Source organism: Melanostigma gelatinosum, assembly GCF_949748355.1.
Source record: "Melanostigma gelatinosum genome assembly, chromosome: 14".
Taxonomy (NCBI): Eukaryota; Metazoa; Chordata; class Actinopteri; order Perciformes; family Zoarcidae; genus Melanostigma; species Melanostigma gelatinosum.
The window spans coordinates 14,824,389-14,842,560 of record NC_136647.1 but is presented as its reverse complement, the minus strand read 5'-3'; the positions used below and the strand labels follow the sequence as shown (position 1 = coordinate 14,842,560).

The 18,172-nt window shown below is 44.8% G+C and overlaps 1 protein-coding gene across 1 annotated transcript; it reads left to right on the top strand.

Moving 5' to 3' along the window:
* The first annotated feature begins 2,691 nt into the window (after positions 1 to 2,691).
* brwd3 (bromodomain and WD repeat domain containing 3) lies at positions 2,692 to 17,400 on the top strand. Its single transcript, XM_079283256.1, has 40 exons — positions 2,692 to 2,816; positions 2,993 to 3,051; positions 3,156 to 3,185; positions 3,370 to 3,429; positions 4,476 to 4,626; positions 4,752 to 4,850; positions 4,979 to 5,139; positions 5,371 to 5,592; positions 5,685 to 5,785; positions 5,907 to 5,977; positions 6,209 to 6,309; positions 6,406 to 6,446; positions 6,540 to 6,644; positions 6,741 to 6,891; positions 6,996 to 7,130; positions 7,213 to 7,341; positions 7,525 to 7,750; positions 7,870 to 8,010; positions 8,269 to 8,449; positions 8,585 to 8,678; positions 8,781 to 8,948; positions 9,061 to 9,134; positions 9,221 to 9,413; positions 9,512 to 9,622; positions 9,703 to 9,810; positions 10,304 to 10,428; positions 10,519 to 10,601; positions 11,114 to 11,225; positions 11,389 to 11,450; positions 11,832 to 11,987; positions 12,092 to 12,212; positions 12,322 to 12,447; positions 12,546 to 12,621; positions 12,736 to 12,786; positions 12,875 to 13,018; positions 13,133 to 13,285; positions 13,373 to 13,542; positions 13,808 to 13,902; positions 14,213 to 14,329; positions 14,442 to 17,400. Exons 1-40 carry the CDS (start codon positions 2,783 to 2,785, stop codon positions 15,275 to 15,277), a joined length of 5,373 nt encoding a protein of 1,790 aa, XP_079139382.1. The 5' UTR covers positions 2,692 to 2,782; the 3' UTR covers positions 15,278 to 17,400.
* The last annotated feature ends 772 nt before the right edge of the window (positions 17,401 to 18,172 follow it).

The window sequence follows — 18,172 nt, the reverse complement described above, 5'->3', positions numbered from 1 at the left end:
GTTCGCAGTTTTTGGATGATGTACACCATTTGGAATATACTGTTCATCTGCTGTCTCAAGATCCCCTGTCCCCCCTAAAAAAGACTAAAATGGTATGTGGCTCCATTACAAGTATGAAATACCTGCGTTCAAAATTGGTAGAACGGCAAAATGTAGAAAGCACTGATGCAGAAATATGGCCCTTGTGAAAGTTATATTCTATATCATATCACATTATTACATATTATAGCATATTAGTGTTGTAACTGGTCGAGGTTGTGGAGCTAATTTTGACTTTATTAATTGGGTATATCGAGTCGCTCCACCATGAATACACACCTTTACAGCGGAAGTGTTGTCACTCCTTGTTTTCTTTGATTCCTCTGTTCCTTACAAGCAACATGTCAGAGGCTTGTTGAGATACTGCACATACTTAATGAAAGATTAAATGTGCCGGCTGAACGGCAAGTCTGACATGCTATAATTTAGTAGACAGGTGAAATGGTTTGTTGTGAGTCAAGGCTTCAAAATAGCTGCAAGGCTTGAAGGACTGTTTTGCACAATGACAATAAATTATTATGGTCACTATCACATGGCAAACAAAACAAAACAACTACAGTAGCACATTCCTGTGGTGCATTTTTGGAAGTTGCATCAGGAGGAATGTAAACAGCGGCAACAAAAAAATCAGATTGATCTTGTGTGGTGACTTTTTTTCTTATATACGGTATATGGAAACTGTCCATAAAAGTTTTAAGCTAAGACACAACAAACACTGTGTGGCTCAGTGCTATTCTGCAGGAAAGCACTTTTATAATTATTACCCATTAAGATACAAAAAAAAGGTATCACAATATGTAAGTGTCCCTTGGAAATGAATACTAACCGTAGATTACTGAGATACAGATTTAAGTAACAACGACATCACTCTCCCAGAATGAATTTCATAAGGGATTTGCTATCATGGTAGGGAAGAATTCAAATTAAAAATTGATGCAGCAGAGGGCAAGATTTTATGACTTTTTGGTGTGCATCAATTTTCAAAAATAGTGGATCCTATACTTCGCATAATGCAACTTCCCTGTGTTTTTAGCAAGACCCTGAGAAAACTCCTCCGGGGGCACAGATGTGATAACCCTCATGACTAAGAAACTGACTGAGTGCCCCTTTAAGATAAAAAGATCAGCAAGCCTAAAAGTGTTCTTGAAATTAATAACAAGGCTATTCATAATTATTTGACAGAAAACGTCTGAGACCTTCAATCACAATACATCTGTGATGAAAGGTCAACTTTTAGTCAGGTAACTGCACTACGCTGCCTTTCTTTTTAAATTGAAGTGTCTGCAGAGACACTATATTGCATACTCAGACACTTGGTATTGAAATTTATTTTGGAGTTAATATAAAAAACAAGCTAGACCATAGCTCCAATTTCATATGCTAAGCATAATGGTCAAACCACACACAGACACAAAAAGTCAATTTAGTGGCATACATGGCAAGTGGACATACTGCCCATGGTGATACCACAACTCCTAAATCCAATAACAATCCATCTGCCTTGCAGTTGTAATGCCAGACGGAGAAGGATGTTACGTCAGTCATGCACTTCTTTTGTGGGCCACAGTGGTAAAAATAGGTTATAAGGGGATTATGCCTTTCTCAGTTCTTTCTTTGTGAATGTCAGATAAGTTGGGGAACAAAAAGCAAGAATCATAGCACATTTACCTTCAGTTTTACAAGTAACTAGAGGCATCTTGGTTGTTGTTTTTTTGAGACTCAGAAATGTTTTTATTTCAGCAAATTATTGCCTGTGAAAAAAAAAGCAGTGCAACACTAGCTCATTCAATTGTTTTTACTTGTTCTGGACCATCTAAATACGGTAGGTATAATTTGTTTGTACTTTTCAAAACTTGTCACAACCACATTGGAAACGTCCACTTTGACAATGAGCAAAAATAACTGTACCATTTTATTAGAATCATATGGAAATCTAATCTAATCTAAAATGTAGAAGATCCATAATTACCTAATCATAACAATAAATGCACTCATTGAAATAAAACTACTGGACATTTTGCAGGAGGGAATTTGATTGATGTTGGTAAGTTTGGAAAATGACCACTTTAGAATATACCCTGTACCTTTTCTTTGTTACCATTAAAGCCAAGGAGGCCTCTTACAAAATGAAACCCAGATGCTATCTCTGGAGCGACGGTGTCCAAATACAGCCCAATTATCAAACAGGAATGCACATTTCATTGAACAGAAAATGGTCAGAGGAACACCGTCTTGTGAACTATCTGTGTGCCCAAACATGTAAACAAATACGATTTCAACAGTTTCAACTTTATCAATGTATACTGTGTATGTAACCTTTATGTATTTGACAGCAACATTTTGTGAACCTTAGGGTGCACACATTTCCTTCTACAAGATGATACATACATATAGAAACGTATTTTCCCTTAGTTGAATTTGAAAACTAAAGTAGGGAAATATAAAGTATGTCTGGTCATTAAATAAAGCAATTATGTTCCTAATTTGTAGGACTAAGAGTTGTAAATATGAGCATTTTATCATTTATTCATCTTGGATTAAAAAAACAAACAAACCAATATCGCACTGTTTCACTGGAGGGCGCTAACACAAAGCACCAGGTGGCCAGGGAACAACTTGAGAAAGGAGGAGGCCATTCACTAGCCTGTTTTAGCTACACACACTTAGCTACTGTTAGCTAGCCGGCGGCTAACGAGCAAGCTAGAACATCAGTTTGTCTTGATGTCGTCCGTCTCATCAAGTGATGGCAGGAGAACGGTGTTCACAAACCGAAGCTGGTGAGTGCTGTGCGTGCATTTGATCCGCGACAAAACATTTAGTATTCTCACAGTTTCCAGCTGTGTGCCTGCTAACGCGCTAAGCAACCGAGTGCAACCCGGAGCTAGCTAACGTTAGCTCGGCTCAATAGCAACATTAGCTAGCACCAAGCCAACACACTTCTGTTTCATTTCAGAACTGTATTACCTCATTGCCAGATTTCTACAGTCTGGACCCTGTAAAAAGGCATCACAGGTAACGACACACAATAAGCAAGATATTGACTAAACCCGTTGGAAAATAATTCAATAAGTAGCTGGTGCTAGCAGCTAACGCTAACTGTGTCCGTCTGTTGTTAGATTCTGATTGAGGAGCTGGAGGAGTATGAGGTAGGTTCAGCTGGTCCTTTCTGTGTTTATTGACATGTGAGGTTTCCGTACTGTTGCGTATCAGTTCGCTTTTTGGGGAACTTTTCAGTAATTGTGGTTGGTGTCAGATAAGGGAACGTGTTGCCGAGCCGTATACATACTAGCAGTTTGGTGCCGTCTCTAACAGCTTGTTTTTTAACTTTAGTTGGTCCCTCAAAGATGGAGTTGGGACGGGAAGAATTACAAACGGACCTTCCAAGACTGGGTGAGTGTGAACTGTCATAATTAACCTTTTAATTAAATTAAGCGCATAACCTTTACGTTAATCGACAAGTATCGCTTAGTGATGTGGATATTTTAATTAAATTAACCACCCAGAAGAGATGCTGCGGTAATGTGTTTGTGTTTATTTGAACACATTTAAACATTTATATTAGTACGGGCCCGTTGGAAATAACTATATATAGCCTTTGGTATTGTGTGGGCTAGTAGGAGGAGATTAGAGACGAGGGTAGGTAGTGATAGGCTGAGCCAGAGCCAGAGAGCTCTCAGTCATCCGTTGGAGCCAATGAAATCACAGTTGTATTTGCGAGCGAACCGGAACATTCGTAAGAGACTCTTGTGATTGGCTGTGAGCTTCTCTGCACCGCCTGCTTCCTTCCCTCCCCCTCCCTCTCCTTCTTCAATGTTTTTTTCAACTAGCTGCATTACAAAACCATGTCACAACAATGAGCAAGTATAAACAGGAAGTGAATAAAATAAGTTAGGTCATTTTTGAGGAAGAAGTAATAAATTACAGAGGGTCTAAACAGTCGAAACAGTGTTTAAATCGTGTCTTTGGGGATGTGTTCCAGTCTCATAAGTTATGAAGTAATTAATACGAATATCGACAACAATCTAGTTTTTATGCTAGCTGACATTTTGTTGATTAAAGTGAAATTGATTTAAATTGAGCTAAACGGATGAATTGGTCGGGCCGACATATTGAACAGCATTAGCTTATTGCTGATATTTTGGTTTAGATGTACATGTCTGCTGATGTCTAAAATGTCCCAGTCTGTACACGTCATGGTCACAAATCCTCAAATTGGTCCATTTAAATAATTGCGGTTTTGCCTGTAAAAAGCACTGTCTGTTAAACGGAGCTGGTTTTAGTTGTTTGTTGTAGCATTTTTTTGAAAATATAACAGAGATGATAATATTGTAGTGTTCGTTATTAAATGCTACTTATATATTGTATGTATTGTTGTATTGGTTTGTGTTATTATTGTTGTTGTTATTATTATTAATAGCAGTCTGTGACTCCTGCAGGTGATTTTGAACCAGCACATTCCTGCAGACTATCTGCTCCGTGTTTGTCAGCGCATAGGCCCGCTTATAGAGAAGGAGATCCCACCTAGTGTTCCTGGAGTCCAAACACTCCTGGGGCTGGGAAGACAGTCCTTGCTTCGTACTACCAAAAGTAAGCCTTTCTCTCCAATCCTGTAGTTGTTTTTGTGTGGTTTGTTTGGTAATAGATCTGTATTTAAATCAGTGATCATTCCCTTTCCACACTATGCTTTTTAATTCATTACCTGTGTAATTTAGGTTGTAGCCACAAAGTATGCAGTGGCTCAGCTGTTGCTGCACTCCACCGAGGCCGTCCACCAGAACCTCCGGTCACCAATGGAGAGGCTCCCAGTGTTGGTGTGTAAAACTTTCAAAAATATATTTCTACCCATTACGAGGTCCCGACGCCCCGAGACCAATTCAGTTAAATCTGCTTTAGCAGTCTGTAGCTTCCACCAATCATTGTCATTTGTCTTCTTATCAAGTGGCTATCTTGGATGCTCGCCAGGCCACAGGCACAGCTCGCTTCAGCCAGGCCCTGCCGGCTTCCTCCTACCAACATATGAAGATACACAAACGTATCCTCGGCCACCTCTCTTCAGTCTACTGTGTAGCCTTTGACCGCACCGGCCGCAGGATATTTACGGTGAGTGGTGATTTTCTGGTTCAGATGATTACTGCAGCAAAACTCTACTTGAAGGTTTTCACTCGTTTGTGTTTCCGTCTGCTGAGTCGCACTTGAGCAAACTATTGGCAGGGGTGAAGTACGTGAATAGAAGGTTCCAGATGAGTGACGATGGAGGCTCTTCAGTCAAAGCTAGTTCCCAGTCAAGCAGTGTTTTTTTTTTATTTGTTACCAATGTCCTTTGTGATTTAGGGTTCTGATGACTGCCTGGTGAAAATCTGGGCCACAGATGACGGCCGGCTCCTGGCGACCCTCCGCGGCCACTCAGCGGAGATCTGTGACATGGCCGTCAACCACGAGAACACCCTCATCGCCTCAGCAAGCTGCGACAAAGCCATCCGAGTGTGGTGCCTGCGTACCTGTGCACCCATCACTGTCCTGCAGGCCCACGGCGCCTCCATCACATCCATACAGGTGAGACTGGTGCATTTTAAAGGAATAACTCAAACAAATGTGGGAATGCAGCATGATGTTTTTAACCAACACTAACTTTCTGTCCCTTTTAGTTCTGTCCTGCTGTCAAAGGGACAGCGCGGTACCTGGGCTCCACCGGTGCAGACGGCATGGTGTGTTTCTGGAAGTGGCACTCGCTCAGCATGAAATTCCAGTAAGTGTTTTAAGCATCATTTGAAGCTTTTTGAGCTTTTTTTTCCTACCATTTCTAGCTCCAGCAGTTGTCCGTCTCCATGGAAATATCTCCAGCTGTTGTGTTTCTCCTCTTGTCTCAGTGATCAACCCGTCAAGTTTGTCGAGCGGTCGCGTCCCGGAGTTCAGGTCTCTACTTCCTCCTTCAGCAGTGGTAAGCATATATTCCCTGTCTGCATATATTATGTAGCCCAGACAGTGATGAAGTAGTGTGTTTTTTTAATCATTGTAGGGGTTTTTGTTGAACGATTCTGTTGGCAAAGTGGGAAACGTTTTGATAGTTTGTTTTAAGATCTAAACACATTAGTAGTGCTTACTGATATAAGGCTATTGTTGTAGGCTGCGTATGTTCTTGTCCATTTCATTCTTTCTTTACTGTTCATAGGTGGTATGTTCATGGCCACCGGTGGCACCGATCACTTGATCAGAGTCTACTACCTTGGTGCTGACACTCCTGTGAAGGTCTCTGAGATGGATGCACACACGGTAAGAAACAAAACGCATTCTTGTTCCATTCTGTTTCCCTTCATTGAAACAAGAGCTCTCCGTAAATTCAATACATGTCTCCGCTTCCTGTTTCAGGATAAAGTTGTAGTCGTCCAGTTTAGCAATAACAGCGACAGGTGAGTGTGCTCACTGGGATCATCGACTTCAAATTGTTTCTCCGTGTGGTTTTTCGAAGCCTCTGACTTGTGTGTTTGTGTGTATGTGTCCAGCTTAAGGTTTGTGAGCGGCAGTCGCGACGGCACAGCCAGGATCTGGCATTACCAGCAACAGGAGTGGAAGAGCGTCACTTTAGACATTGCTGCCAGGCTGCCCGGGTAAGAGAGTGAACAGCATTACAGAGTTTGATGGAGCCTCGTCCGTCTCCGCGAACCGCTCAGTGTTTCATGCCTTGATGGGATGTTTTCCTCCAGGACTACTGTCGCCAACGGGGATGATAAAACCAAGCTGGTGGTGACCATGGTGGCCTGGGACCGTGCAGACCGCACCGTCATCACGGCGGTGTCCAACTACCTGCTCAAAGTGTGGAGCACAACCACTGGCCAGCTGCTGCATGTTTTATCTGTGAGTGGCTAAAGCTGGTATTTTCTGCTGTGCAAAAAATAACAAAACTGCCACTTTCTTCTTTTTTTTTTTACCAACCGACCGCGTGATGCTCTCTGTTCAAGGGTCACGACGACGAGGTGTATGTGCTGGAGGCTCACCCGTTTGACTCCCGCATCATGCTGTCTGCCGGCCACGACGGCAACATTTACATGTGGGACCTGACCAAAGGAGCCAAGATCCGCAACTTCTTCAACATGGTAATTCGTCCAACAATGATCACCCATCCGTAGTGTTCTCTCTACGCCATCATCAAGCTCATGTTGACATTTCTGCTTCCAGATTGAAGGGCAAGGCCACGGGGCTATTTTTGACTGCAAGTTCTCGGCCGATGGGCAGCATTTTGCCTGCACTGACTCACACGGCCATTTGCTCATCTTTGGCTTCGGCTGCAGCCGACCGTACGAGAAGGTAACGACACGTAACTGTTAAAAACTTTTTGAGGTTACACATACTGTTCTTCAATCATAAAATTCTGAATTGTCAACAAGGATCTGAAACATTGAAGGCACGACTGCAAATAAAAAAGGAAGCAAGCCCAAGTTTTTTTTTTCCCCTCATTACCTACACCAACGTACTCTTTATTCCCTCCAGATTCCTGACCAGATGTTCTTCCACACGGACTACCGGCCTCTCATCCGTGACGCTAATAACTACGTGCTGGACGAGCAGACGCAGCAAGCCCCACACCTCATGCCTCCACCCTTCCTGGTGGATATTGATGGAAACCCTCACCCTCCTCACTACCAGCGCCTGGTGCCCGGAAGAGAGAACTGCAAGGAGGATCAGCTGGTACCCCAGCTAGGATACATGGCTAACAGTAAAACCTGCTCATTTATTACTCGTACCGCTCCGAATGCTTGTATAGTAATTGTATTGAGTATTTATTGTAAGTATAACTGACAGTTTCACCCAAGATCTGCCTCTTTTGCTGCTTAGGTGATGGAGAGTTGGTTGAGCAGGTACTTGGGCAGCAAACGGCAGAAAACAGAGAAAGCCTGTTGGACGATCTCATCAGACAGTTGCAGAATGAGCAGGACGAGCGTCACAACGAAGAGGAGCCGGCTCCAGACGCAGAGGGTATGTGTAACTGTACATTGTGCAAAGTAAAGCTGTTTACTGGGATTTTAGGTTTTATATGTTCTTGTTTTGTCTAATGTGCTCAGTGTGACTTAACGTATGCCTTTTTAAAAGTCTGAAATGTGTTGTAAAACTGAGCATGAGCATTGTGCGGGTACTAGGTTTTTAATAGTTGATTGTTGTTAACTTCTACTGCCAAAGTGCCATATTTGCCAAGTAAGTTATTGTCATAATGAACAAATCTCTTCGTATTTTCAGCGGGTGATGAAGCAGCGGTGGAGGCCTCCTCTCCGGCTGCTGAAACACACAGGAGTGGGCAGGTGGGCGGGGTGTGGCAGATGCAGCACAATGCCCTGCGTAGTCAAGTGGCCACCGAGAGGGACCTGCTGGCCTGGAGCCACAGAGTGATGGTCAATGAAGTGCCAAAAGGCATATCCAGGTGAGGCAGAGATAGTTAGATGTAAGGACATTACAGAGAGTCTATTTAGATTTTTAAACAAATTAATATTTTTATATATATATATGGTTTTTTTTGTGTTCATTTCACGATGGAAATTATAATTTTTTTATTAAGAGTTGTGGAGGAGTGCAGACGAGCCAAAGGCGACATGGAATGTTCTCTATACAATGCAGAGAGGAGGAAGAAACCAGCAGCCTGCACACCCAAGGTATGCAATGCTTACCGTAAAATAAAAATATATATATATATATATATATATACACATGCCAATTTATTCCTGCTCAACTTATTTTCTAACCTCCTTCCATAGAGCGATCTGCTGACTTCGCGCCTGCGCTCCCGGCCGACCAAGAAGAAGCAGCAGCGCCACGCCTATCAGACCCGCTCAGCTCCAGTCCGCCGCGCCGGGACCAGGAGTCGAAATTCCAGCAACCGACGTAACTCTGACAGCCAGTTGGACTCTGACAGTGACGGAAATGTACGCCCCGTCTTTCTACGCTCCATCTCCTAACGTCACATGACAAAGTGGAGCAGTGTCTGTTTACCAGCATTCATAACAGTGACGGTGCTTTCTGTCTTTTTGTTGACAGGCAGCAGCGCAGGCGGAGCAAAGCGCAGCCTCCTCTGACGGTGAAACTCGGTGGCAGAGCGAGAGCAGCTCCAGGTGAATGTCTTCTACTGAGCGGCCTTTTCCAGATGTACCGGTAGTTACGACCGGCCAACTCACATCCACCCCTCTTTCCCTCTCAGCAACTCCTCCAGTGAATATTCAGATTGGACAGCCGACGCCGGGATCAACCTGCAGCCGCCGAAGAGACCGACCAGGAGGTCTGTACAGCCCAAAGGTTACAGCAGCTCTGAGGAGGAGGAAGGCGATGGCGAGGCAAAGGAGGCCAAGAGGAGGGATCGTGAGAAGAGGAAGAAGCCTAAGGAGACCAAACAGGTACGCCAGCAGCCCCTTTACTCGCAGTGAATGTCTCCACCACACGGTGCAGGAGAAGTTCTGGACTTGATCATGTCATTCTCATTGCACATACCTAGAAACCCACAGCCTCTCTGGCTGGACTCGATGCGGAGGAGTGGCTTCCACCGTCGTGGATAATGGAGACCATCCCGCACCGCTCTCCTTTTGTTCCTCAAATGGGAGATGAGGTAAGGAGTGTCACTCTCGTATCAAACAGAGAAATACATTGTGTCACTTTCATTTTGATCACGATTCTCCTGTCCTCCAGCTCATCTACTTCAAACAGGGCCACCAGGCCTACGTCCGGGCGGTGCGCAGGGCCAAGGCCTACAGCATCAACCCTCAGAAGCAGCCGTGGAACAGACTCGACCTCAGGGTGAGGCGCAGTGTTGCGTAGAGGCCCTCACATGCTCCATTAGATGAGCTGTTAAGAGAGTTTGTTAGCAGCAGCCAAATGTTGTAACTTTCGGAAAGTGGTAGTCTTATGGTCAGGCCCACTTTCCAGGGCAGTTGACCAGGTGCAAAAAATTGGCAGAGCTGATCCTCTCCGTCGGTCTTTCACCACTGTTCACAGCTGAACCGCATAGTTCATCTCTGTGGTCAGCCTGCTGTGGTTGTTGCTAATTGGCTAAGCTAAGGTGGTGAACATTGAAAACGTTGTACCTGCTAAACATCAGCACGATAGCGTTGTCATTGTTAGCTGCCTAAGCACAGCGCTGCTAGCATGGCGAACATGGCACGATAGTCGCTGTAAGCATCTTCCAAACAGATGTTGTTTTTGGCTTCAGGGGGTTGTTGTGAGTGAAAACAACTTGTGGAGAACAGCGTCACTGTTTTACCCTTTGTGTATTTTCCTCTGCCCCCTCCAGGACCAGGAATCTGTGAAGGTGGTTGGGATTAAATACGAGGTGGGACCTCTCACCCTCTGCTGCCTAAAACTGGCTTTCTTGGACCCACTCTCAGGGAAAATGACCAATGAGTCGTTCTCATTGAAGTAAGCATCTACATGCAGTACAAACAGTGCAAGATAATAATTGTTGCAGCGTGTGCATTTCATTTCGTTTTTCATTCCCACACTCTAAAGGTACCATGACATGCCTGATGTCATAGATTTTCTGGTGCTGCAGCAGTTTTACAACGAGGCTAAAGAGCACAACTGGCAGCCAGGTGAGTAGTTTGAAGTGATGTGTTTACCACTCATGATTTGATTTTACTTCACCTATTACTTACTTATCATCAGGGTGTTGTCCAACATACACAGTGCTGCATGAATACAAGACACAACATTGAACCAAACAAACAAAACCATACTGCAAACATTTAACACATCGGACGTTACGAAAAGTGGATGCAGTGCAATCAATTCACTTCCTTTAGTGTTCGACCGAGGCCTACTTAGAACCCGAACTCTGACTTATTAGTTTAATAGGCTGAGGAACAAAACAGTTGTTTAACGTGATCTATCTAGCCTGGGGGGTTCTAAATCTTCTGCATGATGGCAAAAGCTGATTTTTCAAATAAAATGTCTGTGAGAGGGGTCTGACGTATCGATACCAGCCAGAGACAACATTCCTTTAGTGTACGCGGTTTAAAAACAGATCAAGAACATGTTCGTTGTTGTGGATAGTGTACCGTCCTTCTCTTTAGTTTGATCCGGTCTTCGCTTTGCTCTCCTCCAGGTATGAGGTTCCGCAGCATCATTGATGACGCCTGGTGGTTCGGCTCCGTGGAGGACCAGGAGCCTCTGCAGCCAGAGTACCCAGACAGCCTGTTTCAGTGCTATGCAGTGAAGTGCGTCTGTGTTTCTGCAGTGTTTGTGCTGCTGGAGTGTTAATGCTCTTCTTTGCTGAACCGATGTCACGCGTCATCACAGTTGAATCAAATAAGCGATTTGTAATCTTGCATACAGTGTGATTTCATTGTTAACTAATTCTCTTTTTTCTTGTTTCGTCAGGTGGGATAATGAAGAGCGGGAGAAAATGAGTCCCTGGGATATGGAGCCTATTCCTGAGGAAGGTCAGTGGTATTATTAATGTGACAATTCCATCAAGTTATTAACCGATGCAATTTTTGTCATGTCAAAAGAGTTTTACCAAGTTTAAAACACAATTGTACTCCATAATAACTGCAAATGAATAGATGTACTGTATGATATACCATTTCCATTCAAACTGGACTATATGTCGAAGGATGTTACTCCAAAACATCATTTAATTATGATACATTTCGTCTCATTAATTCCTTTTGAAAATAGGAACTAGAGCATTAAGGCCACATTATGGTTGTGAATCGGGGCTTTAGAAGACCTTTTAGTAGAGTACAAGTATTTTACATAGTAGTTTTGAGCAATTAACTAAATACCTTTTCATTTTCTGACACGCTCTGTGGCTCCATCAGCGGCGTTGCCTGAACAGGTCGGTGATGGCGTGGAGGTGGCCGAGGAGGAGCTGAAGGCTCTGCTTTACACGCCTCAGGAGGGAGAATGGGGCGCTCACACGCGAGATGAAGACTGTGAGAGAGTCCTCCATGGCATCGATCAGCTTCTTACTCTGGGTAGGCCACCAGAAGGGTCGACGGCTGTTTGTTCGTTGCGGGGGGGGGGGAGTCTGATCTCGTACGTGTCTGCCATGTTTGATCTGGTTCCTGTCTGTCCACAGATGTAGCCAAGGCATTCGCGTTGCCGGTGAACCTGCGGGAATACCCTCTGTACTGCACCGCGGTGGCTTACCCCACTGACCTCAGCACCGTCCACAAACGACTGGAGAACCGCTTCTACAGGTGAGGCAGCGCGCGTGAACACGCATTCCACCCTCGCCGTAAATTCAACGTCCGGATGCCAATGCGTTGACATTTGAGCTTGAAGTGTGTTTTTTCTCATCCGCTGCAGGCGGATCTCTGCATTAATGTGGGAGGTGCGCTACATTGAACACAATGCCCGCACTTTCAACGAACCCCAGAGCCCCATTGTAGCAACGGCCAAGGTGGTGACTGATGTTCTTCTGCACTACATCGGGTAAGTTCATGGAATAGCCACTTCAATGGTATTCTGGGGTAACAGTAATGAACACTGCTGCTCATGTGACTGATGCCTGAGCCCTCTGTCTCCTTCAGCGACCAGAGCTGCACAGACATCTTGGATCTGTATCACAAACTGAAGTCTGAGGTCAGCAGTGGAGGAGAAGATGAGGTGAGAATTCGGTTGTGTTTTTTTTTTTTTTAACATTATGGTACCTATTCTTTTCATTAGATTACAGTATTTGCTGTAAATCGTCGTTTTAAGTTTGTATGTGTGCCTCTGCAGGCTGAGTTGGATGTGGACTCTGACACCCCGGGCACATCTTCAGGACATTGGGTAAGAGAGTCCAGTGTCGTAGAACACCACAGACTTAAATCATCTGCAGTAGCTCCGGTGTTAATTCATTTCCTCTTCTCTCTGCCAGGGAGCCGACCCGAATTCCAAGAAGCGTGGTGTGGTTTTGGATGTGACTCTCTGGCTCGGTCAATGCAAAGAGCTGGTGCGTCGAATGATTGTCTCGCCAGATTCCGAGCCGTTCAGGCAGTCCGTGGACCTCTTTGAGTATCCGGTAAAACAACTTTTAAACAACATGAACAATGCGTGCCGAGGGTGTGTAATTATATCCAGGAGTGAATTAAAAATGAACCTCGTTAACGTTTCCACTCCGCCTTGTTTTGCGCAGGACTACAGAAACATCATTGACACTCCCATGGATCTGTCTACAGTGTCGGAGACGCTGGGAGCAGGGAATTATGAAAACCCGATGGAGTTTGCCAAAGACGTGCGCCTCATTTTCAGCAACTCCAAAGCATACACGCCGAACAAGAAATCCCAGGTGAAGTAGCATCACTGGGATTGAGAATGCGCTGCGGCCGTATCTGTGTAAAGTAGATTCACTCTCACCGTCTTGCTTTATGTCTAGATCTACACCATGACCCTCAGCCTGTCGGCCTACTTTGAAAAAAACATCATCTCCATCATCTCCGACCACAAGTCGTCCGTTCAGAATGAACGGCGGGCTCTTCAGAGACTCAGTTACACAAACAGAATGCACAACGGAGGCAACTCCCCGCCTATCAGCCCCTCCCCCAGGTGCTGATCCTCATCGACACACTCGACACTCCTTATTATCTAATTATCTTTTTCATTCCAGTGTGTCTGCAGCTCCTGAAAATATCTCAAATGTGCTACTTTGAACGCGAGGCCTGTTGTGCGCTTATCATTCAGATTTAGAAAGTCCTAGTCTGGATCTAGAAAGCTGTTTCAAAGCCGTACATTTACGCTGCAGGCACCCTGCTGTTATATAATGTTAATTATTCTGAAACGTTGCTTCTTCTCCCTGTTTCCATATGTCCAGCTCGAAGGGGAAGCATAAGTCCAGACACAAGAAGGTGTCCATGCCAAAAAAATCCCAGACCTCAACGAAAAGTCGTTCTCAGAGATCACATCAGGGTAAGACTGCACTGTTGTGGCTGACTGTGTTTTTTAGGTGCTAGTGTTGTGCAGGATCTTGCTGTTAATTGTTTGGTAGCAGTGTTTGTGTTGTAAATATTTCTATATGATTCTGACTGTAGAAGGAAATAGTTTTTCCTTTCATAGATACGGTATTGACATGTTTGAATTCAGCACGTTTCAGGAAGCTTTGTGTAATTCTGTTCTTACTGAAGATCGGACGTAATGCATGACGCGAGGGAATGTCCTGTGAAAAGTAATGCGATTACGCTCCCGATTAGTGATTGGCCGTCTGTTGTTGCTGCTGCAGCTCAGCGCAGCAGCAGTGTAGCAGAGGAAGAAGACGTCCAGCCTTCTTCCCCAAGTTCAGGGACGAGGAGCGAGAGCAGGGTGACCCACAGCCAAGCATCTCCAGTGAAGAAGTCAGGTATGACGAGCAATACGATTCCGACGCAACCGTATCAACATCTTTCATTTCAATGTGAGGTTTAAAGTTGAGGTTGCCGAAATGAACCATCGTCCTCCTTGTGTTGCATCAGGGCACCAGCGTAACCTGCAACTAAGTAACGGCTCCAGACAGCGCCACGGGCGAGAGGCGCAGCAGTCTGACAACGAGGAGGATGAGCAGGAGGAGGAGGAGGAGGAGGAGGGGGCGGTGTCCGGATCCAAAAGCTCCTCGTCGGAGTCATCCTCCACCTCATCGTCCTCCTCTTCCTCGTCCTCGTCGGACAGCGAGAACAGCTCCGAGTCTGAGATGGAGAAGTACGTGGAGGGGGGAGATCACGACTACAGCAAAGCCCCCTGCCTGTCGGTGTGCCACTCGGCTAAGGGGAAGGTGGCGGCCTCAGGGAAAAGGAGACACAAAGGAGGAGAGGACGCGGCACAGAGACCTAAAAGAGCACGAGTGCAGCCGCCGGTAGATGAGGAGGAGGAGGAGGAGGAGGAAGATGAGGAGGAGGAGGAGCAGCAGCAGCAGCAACCGGTAGATGTAAGACATGACAAGGAGGAGGGAGAGCTGGAAGAGGATGGGGAGGAAGAGGAGGAACCCAAGGAAGAGGAATCCGAGGAAGAGGAGGAGGAGGAGGAAGAAGAAGAAGAAGAAGAAGAAGAAGAAGAAGAAGAGGACAACTCTGAGGTGCAGACGGGAGCGGTGACGGCAACAGCAGCGAGCAGACTGAGAGGCAGCCAGTGCAAGTCTCGGCGGGTCAACACACGTAACCAGGGCCGCAGGACAGTTCTGTACAGGGACGAGTCGGAGGACGATGGCCGTGGGTCCAAGGAGGACCCCCTCAACCTGGGCAGGTCCCGCTCAGGACGGGTACGCCGCATGACTGAGAAAGCCCGAGTCAGCCACCTCATGGGCTGGGGTCACTGACACGACGCCCCTTTTCAAACCTCAATTAATAAACAGACTGTTTAACGTGCGTAACACTTCAGGGACTTTTTGTACAAGTGTATATATAATATATATATATATATGTACATATATAATATATATATAATATATATATACATATATATATATATATATATATATATGACTTTTTCTTTTCCTTTTTATCTGACACTGCTTATGACTCTCAAACTGATGGTGCTCATGATGTGTTGCCAAGTAGTTTCCTTCAGACAGAGCCACTGTTCAACACGGATAATCTCCAACTGGACTAACTCACCTCGGCCTTACTGCTCGCTGGAGGAGCTTTTTAAGAAGCGCCGCCGCTCCTCCTCTTCCTCCTCTTCCTCCTCCTGTGAGTTTCAAGTCTAGTACTAAACACTAAACCCCTCTTGTCTCCTCCCCCTCATCCCTCCCACAACTTTTCTTGCTCCTGGTCACCAAAGAAAGATACGGAGATGCCAAAAAAAACGGTGCTCATGTTTTTATTTCTCTGTTTTTTAGTTTTGTTTTCCTCGAGTAATTTAACAAAACTCTCCACGCTAGCGGCCACTATAGTTCAGTCACGACCACCACCGGACATGTGCAGTGTCACTTAAGGTCACCGACGTCTACTTCTTTGGTACTTTCCTCACAACCACACGCCTTAGTTTTCAGAGCTGATATCATTGAGAGTTCTGTCTGTGGCTCCAGTGTAGTGTGGGCACGAGCAATACTTGCAATACTAGGAGTCGGAGTGGCTGAAGTCAGCAGAATACAGTACCGTAGTAATACCACAGCTCCCACAGCCCTTGTCGCACAACTTTACGTCCTTGGCCTGTGAATGTTAGATGTTCCTCCCCTGCTTCCCTCTCTGTGGTGTTCTTCGATTCAGTTATTACGTCAGAATTGGGTGGTTTTTTTTCTTTTTTCTTTGTAGGGTAAAGTGATTTTCTGGGGTAAAAAAAGCCACTGCATCCCGTTAGTATCTCTACTGGTGTACTCCCGGGTGGATCAGACCCATTCACACTTTCTCCACCCACCATGTGCAGACGCGAGGTGTCCCCGGTGTACTCTCTTCCACAGAAATATTTATTTTTTCATTGCGTTGTACTAAGGTTACTTTAACTATTTGTTATGTTAATAGTGATGAGGAAGATGAAATATTTGCACATTTATCTTCTCCACGTGGCAGCTGAGTAATAGAGAGAAAGAAGTGATTTATTTTTGTGTGTCTGTAAGAATGTTTAAATGTTCAGTCTTTGTTTTATTTTACTTTGAACAGGTAAAACAGGATACAACTAAGTCTATTTTAACTTGTGTATGATGACGCTGAAGGTCTCGTCTGATTACAAAACCGTGTGCGTGGCTTCTTTCGGCCTTTCGAACCGTCTGGGCTGATGGCTGTTTTTTAGCTTCAGGTAGATCATCTGCACAGATTACTGCTTTTGTTTTTTTTGTTCATTATATGCTACAATCAAAATCACTGTCGTTTTTTTGTTTTCTGGCTATTTTCCTAATGAGCGATTCCTCATCGTCGATTGGTTTGTGTTTCTTGTAGAATTGGATCCTTGTTGTCGCACCAATCATGTTTACTTCGAAGCTCGTGTGGGGCCGTCGGCTGGCAAAAATCATTTGAGACGGCGTCCAGTCAGGAGAAACCAGGAAAGCTGACTCACAAATAGTCAACACTGGGTGCTCTAATCCGAACACACCTCCGCTATCACGCTGCCTCTGTAAGGTCGCAGACATCAGAGAGAGGCCGAGGAGGTTGTTCTGTTTTTTTTTCCCGGTTGAGGTAGGGGGGGGGCTGAAGAGTTTGGTCAGCGTCAAGTGCTCTGAGATATTAAAAACACACAAATCAGCATCACGGGTGCTCCGAGCGACAGCGTTAACCGAAGTCTTGAAATTATTCTGGTTGAGTGTGAGATAACTATGATTCATATTTTGGAATCTTATTTTCATACAGTAGATGGCTTTTAGTCTCGCCTCGATGCGTCAGATTAGATGACAGATACAGTAACATTCTACTGTAGGTGGATTAAGATTATGTGACTCTTTTATACGCAATAATTTGATTGTGGTTTCTTTTTTAATAAAAAACAAAAAAAGATCTTAAAATGAAATGTGTTGGTGTTGGTCTTCTGTCGAGATGTTTGAGGTCTCGTTCTTAAATGATTTGCTGATTCCTGAAGCGTCAAAGAGTGGTTCACCAGCACTTAAACTGAGTCGGCTGTCGTCTTCTTTTTATGACGTGTGGTCATAAACATGCACCGGAATCAAGAGGCTCAGAATACCGGGGCTGTGATAGACCGCCGTAAACCTCACTGTACCATCTGCATTACTGCACTGAGAGCTGGGGTGAGTCAGACGAGCAACAAACAAGGTGGAGCTGTGACGCACCTTGCTCTGCCGCTCCTAGAAACTGCAGAGGTGCTGGGGGATCATGGGAATTAAAATGGATCAAATGCATAAAGGCCACTTTAAAGGGAGGCAAAGCATGATGTCATCTACTCGTGTGGAGGATAAAAGTTGGAAAAAAAGATGACGGTGGTGTATGAATGAGGTCAGGTGAAGTTTGTGTTCTGTATTTCATTGGGATTAGTTACAATAATTACATTAGGATGTAGATTAGGATTACATGGTCTGTATGGATGCATCAATGAAGCAACAGACATGCATTGCTGGTGTTTTTCCATCAGATAATTACAGGTATCAGCAGTGGAATACCCAAATAGCATGTATAGTCTTCTATGTAAGGCATTCAGGAAATAACAAAATACCCATCAACCTTCTGAAGACTAAATAGGCCCCTCCCTAAATAGTGTAGTTTTTTTTGTGCAAATGTCAAAATCAACGCTCAGGTTTAGGATGTAGCTGACGTACTGTGGTGAGAGC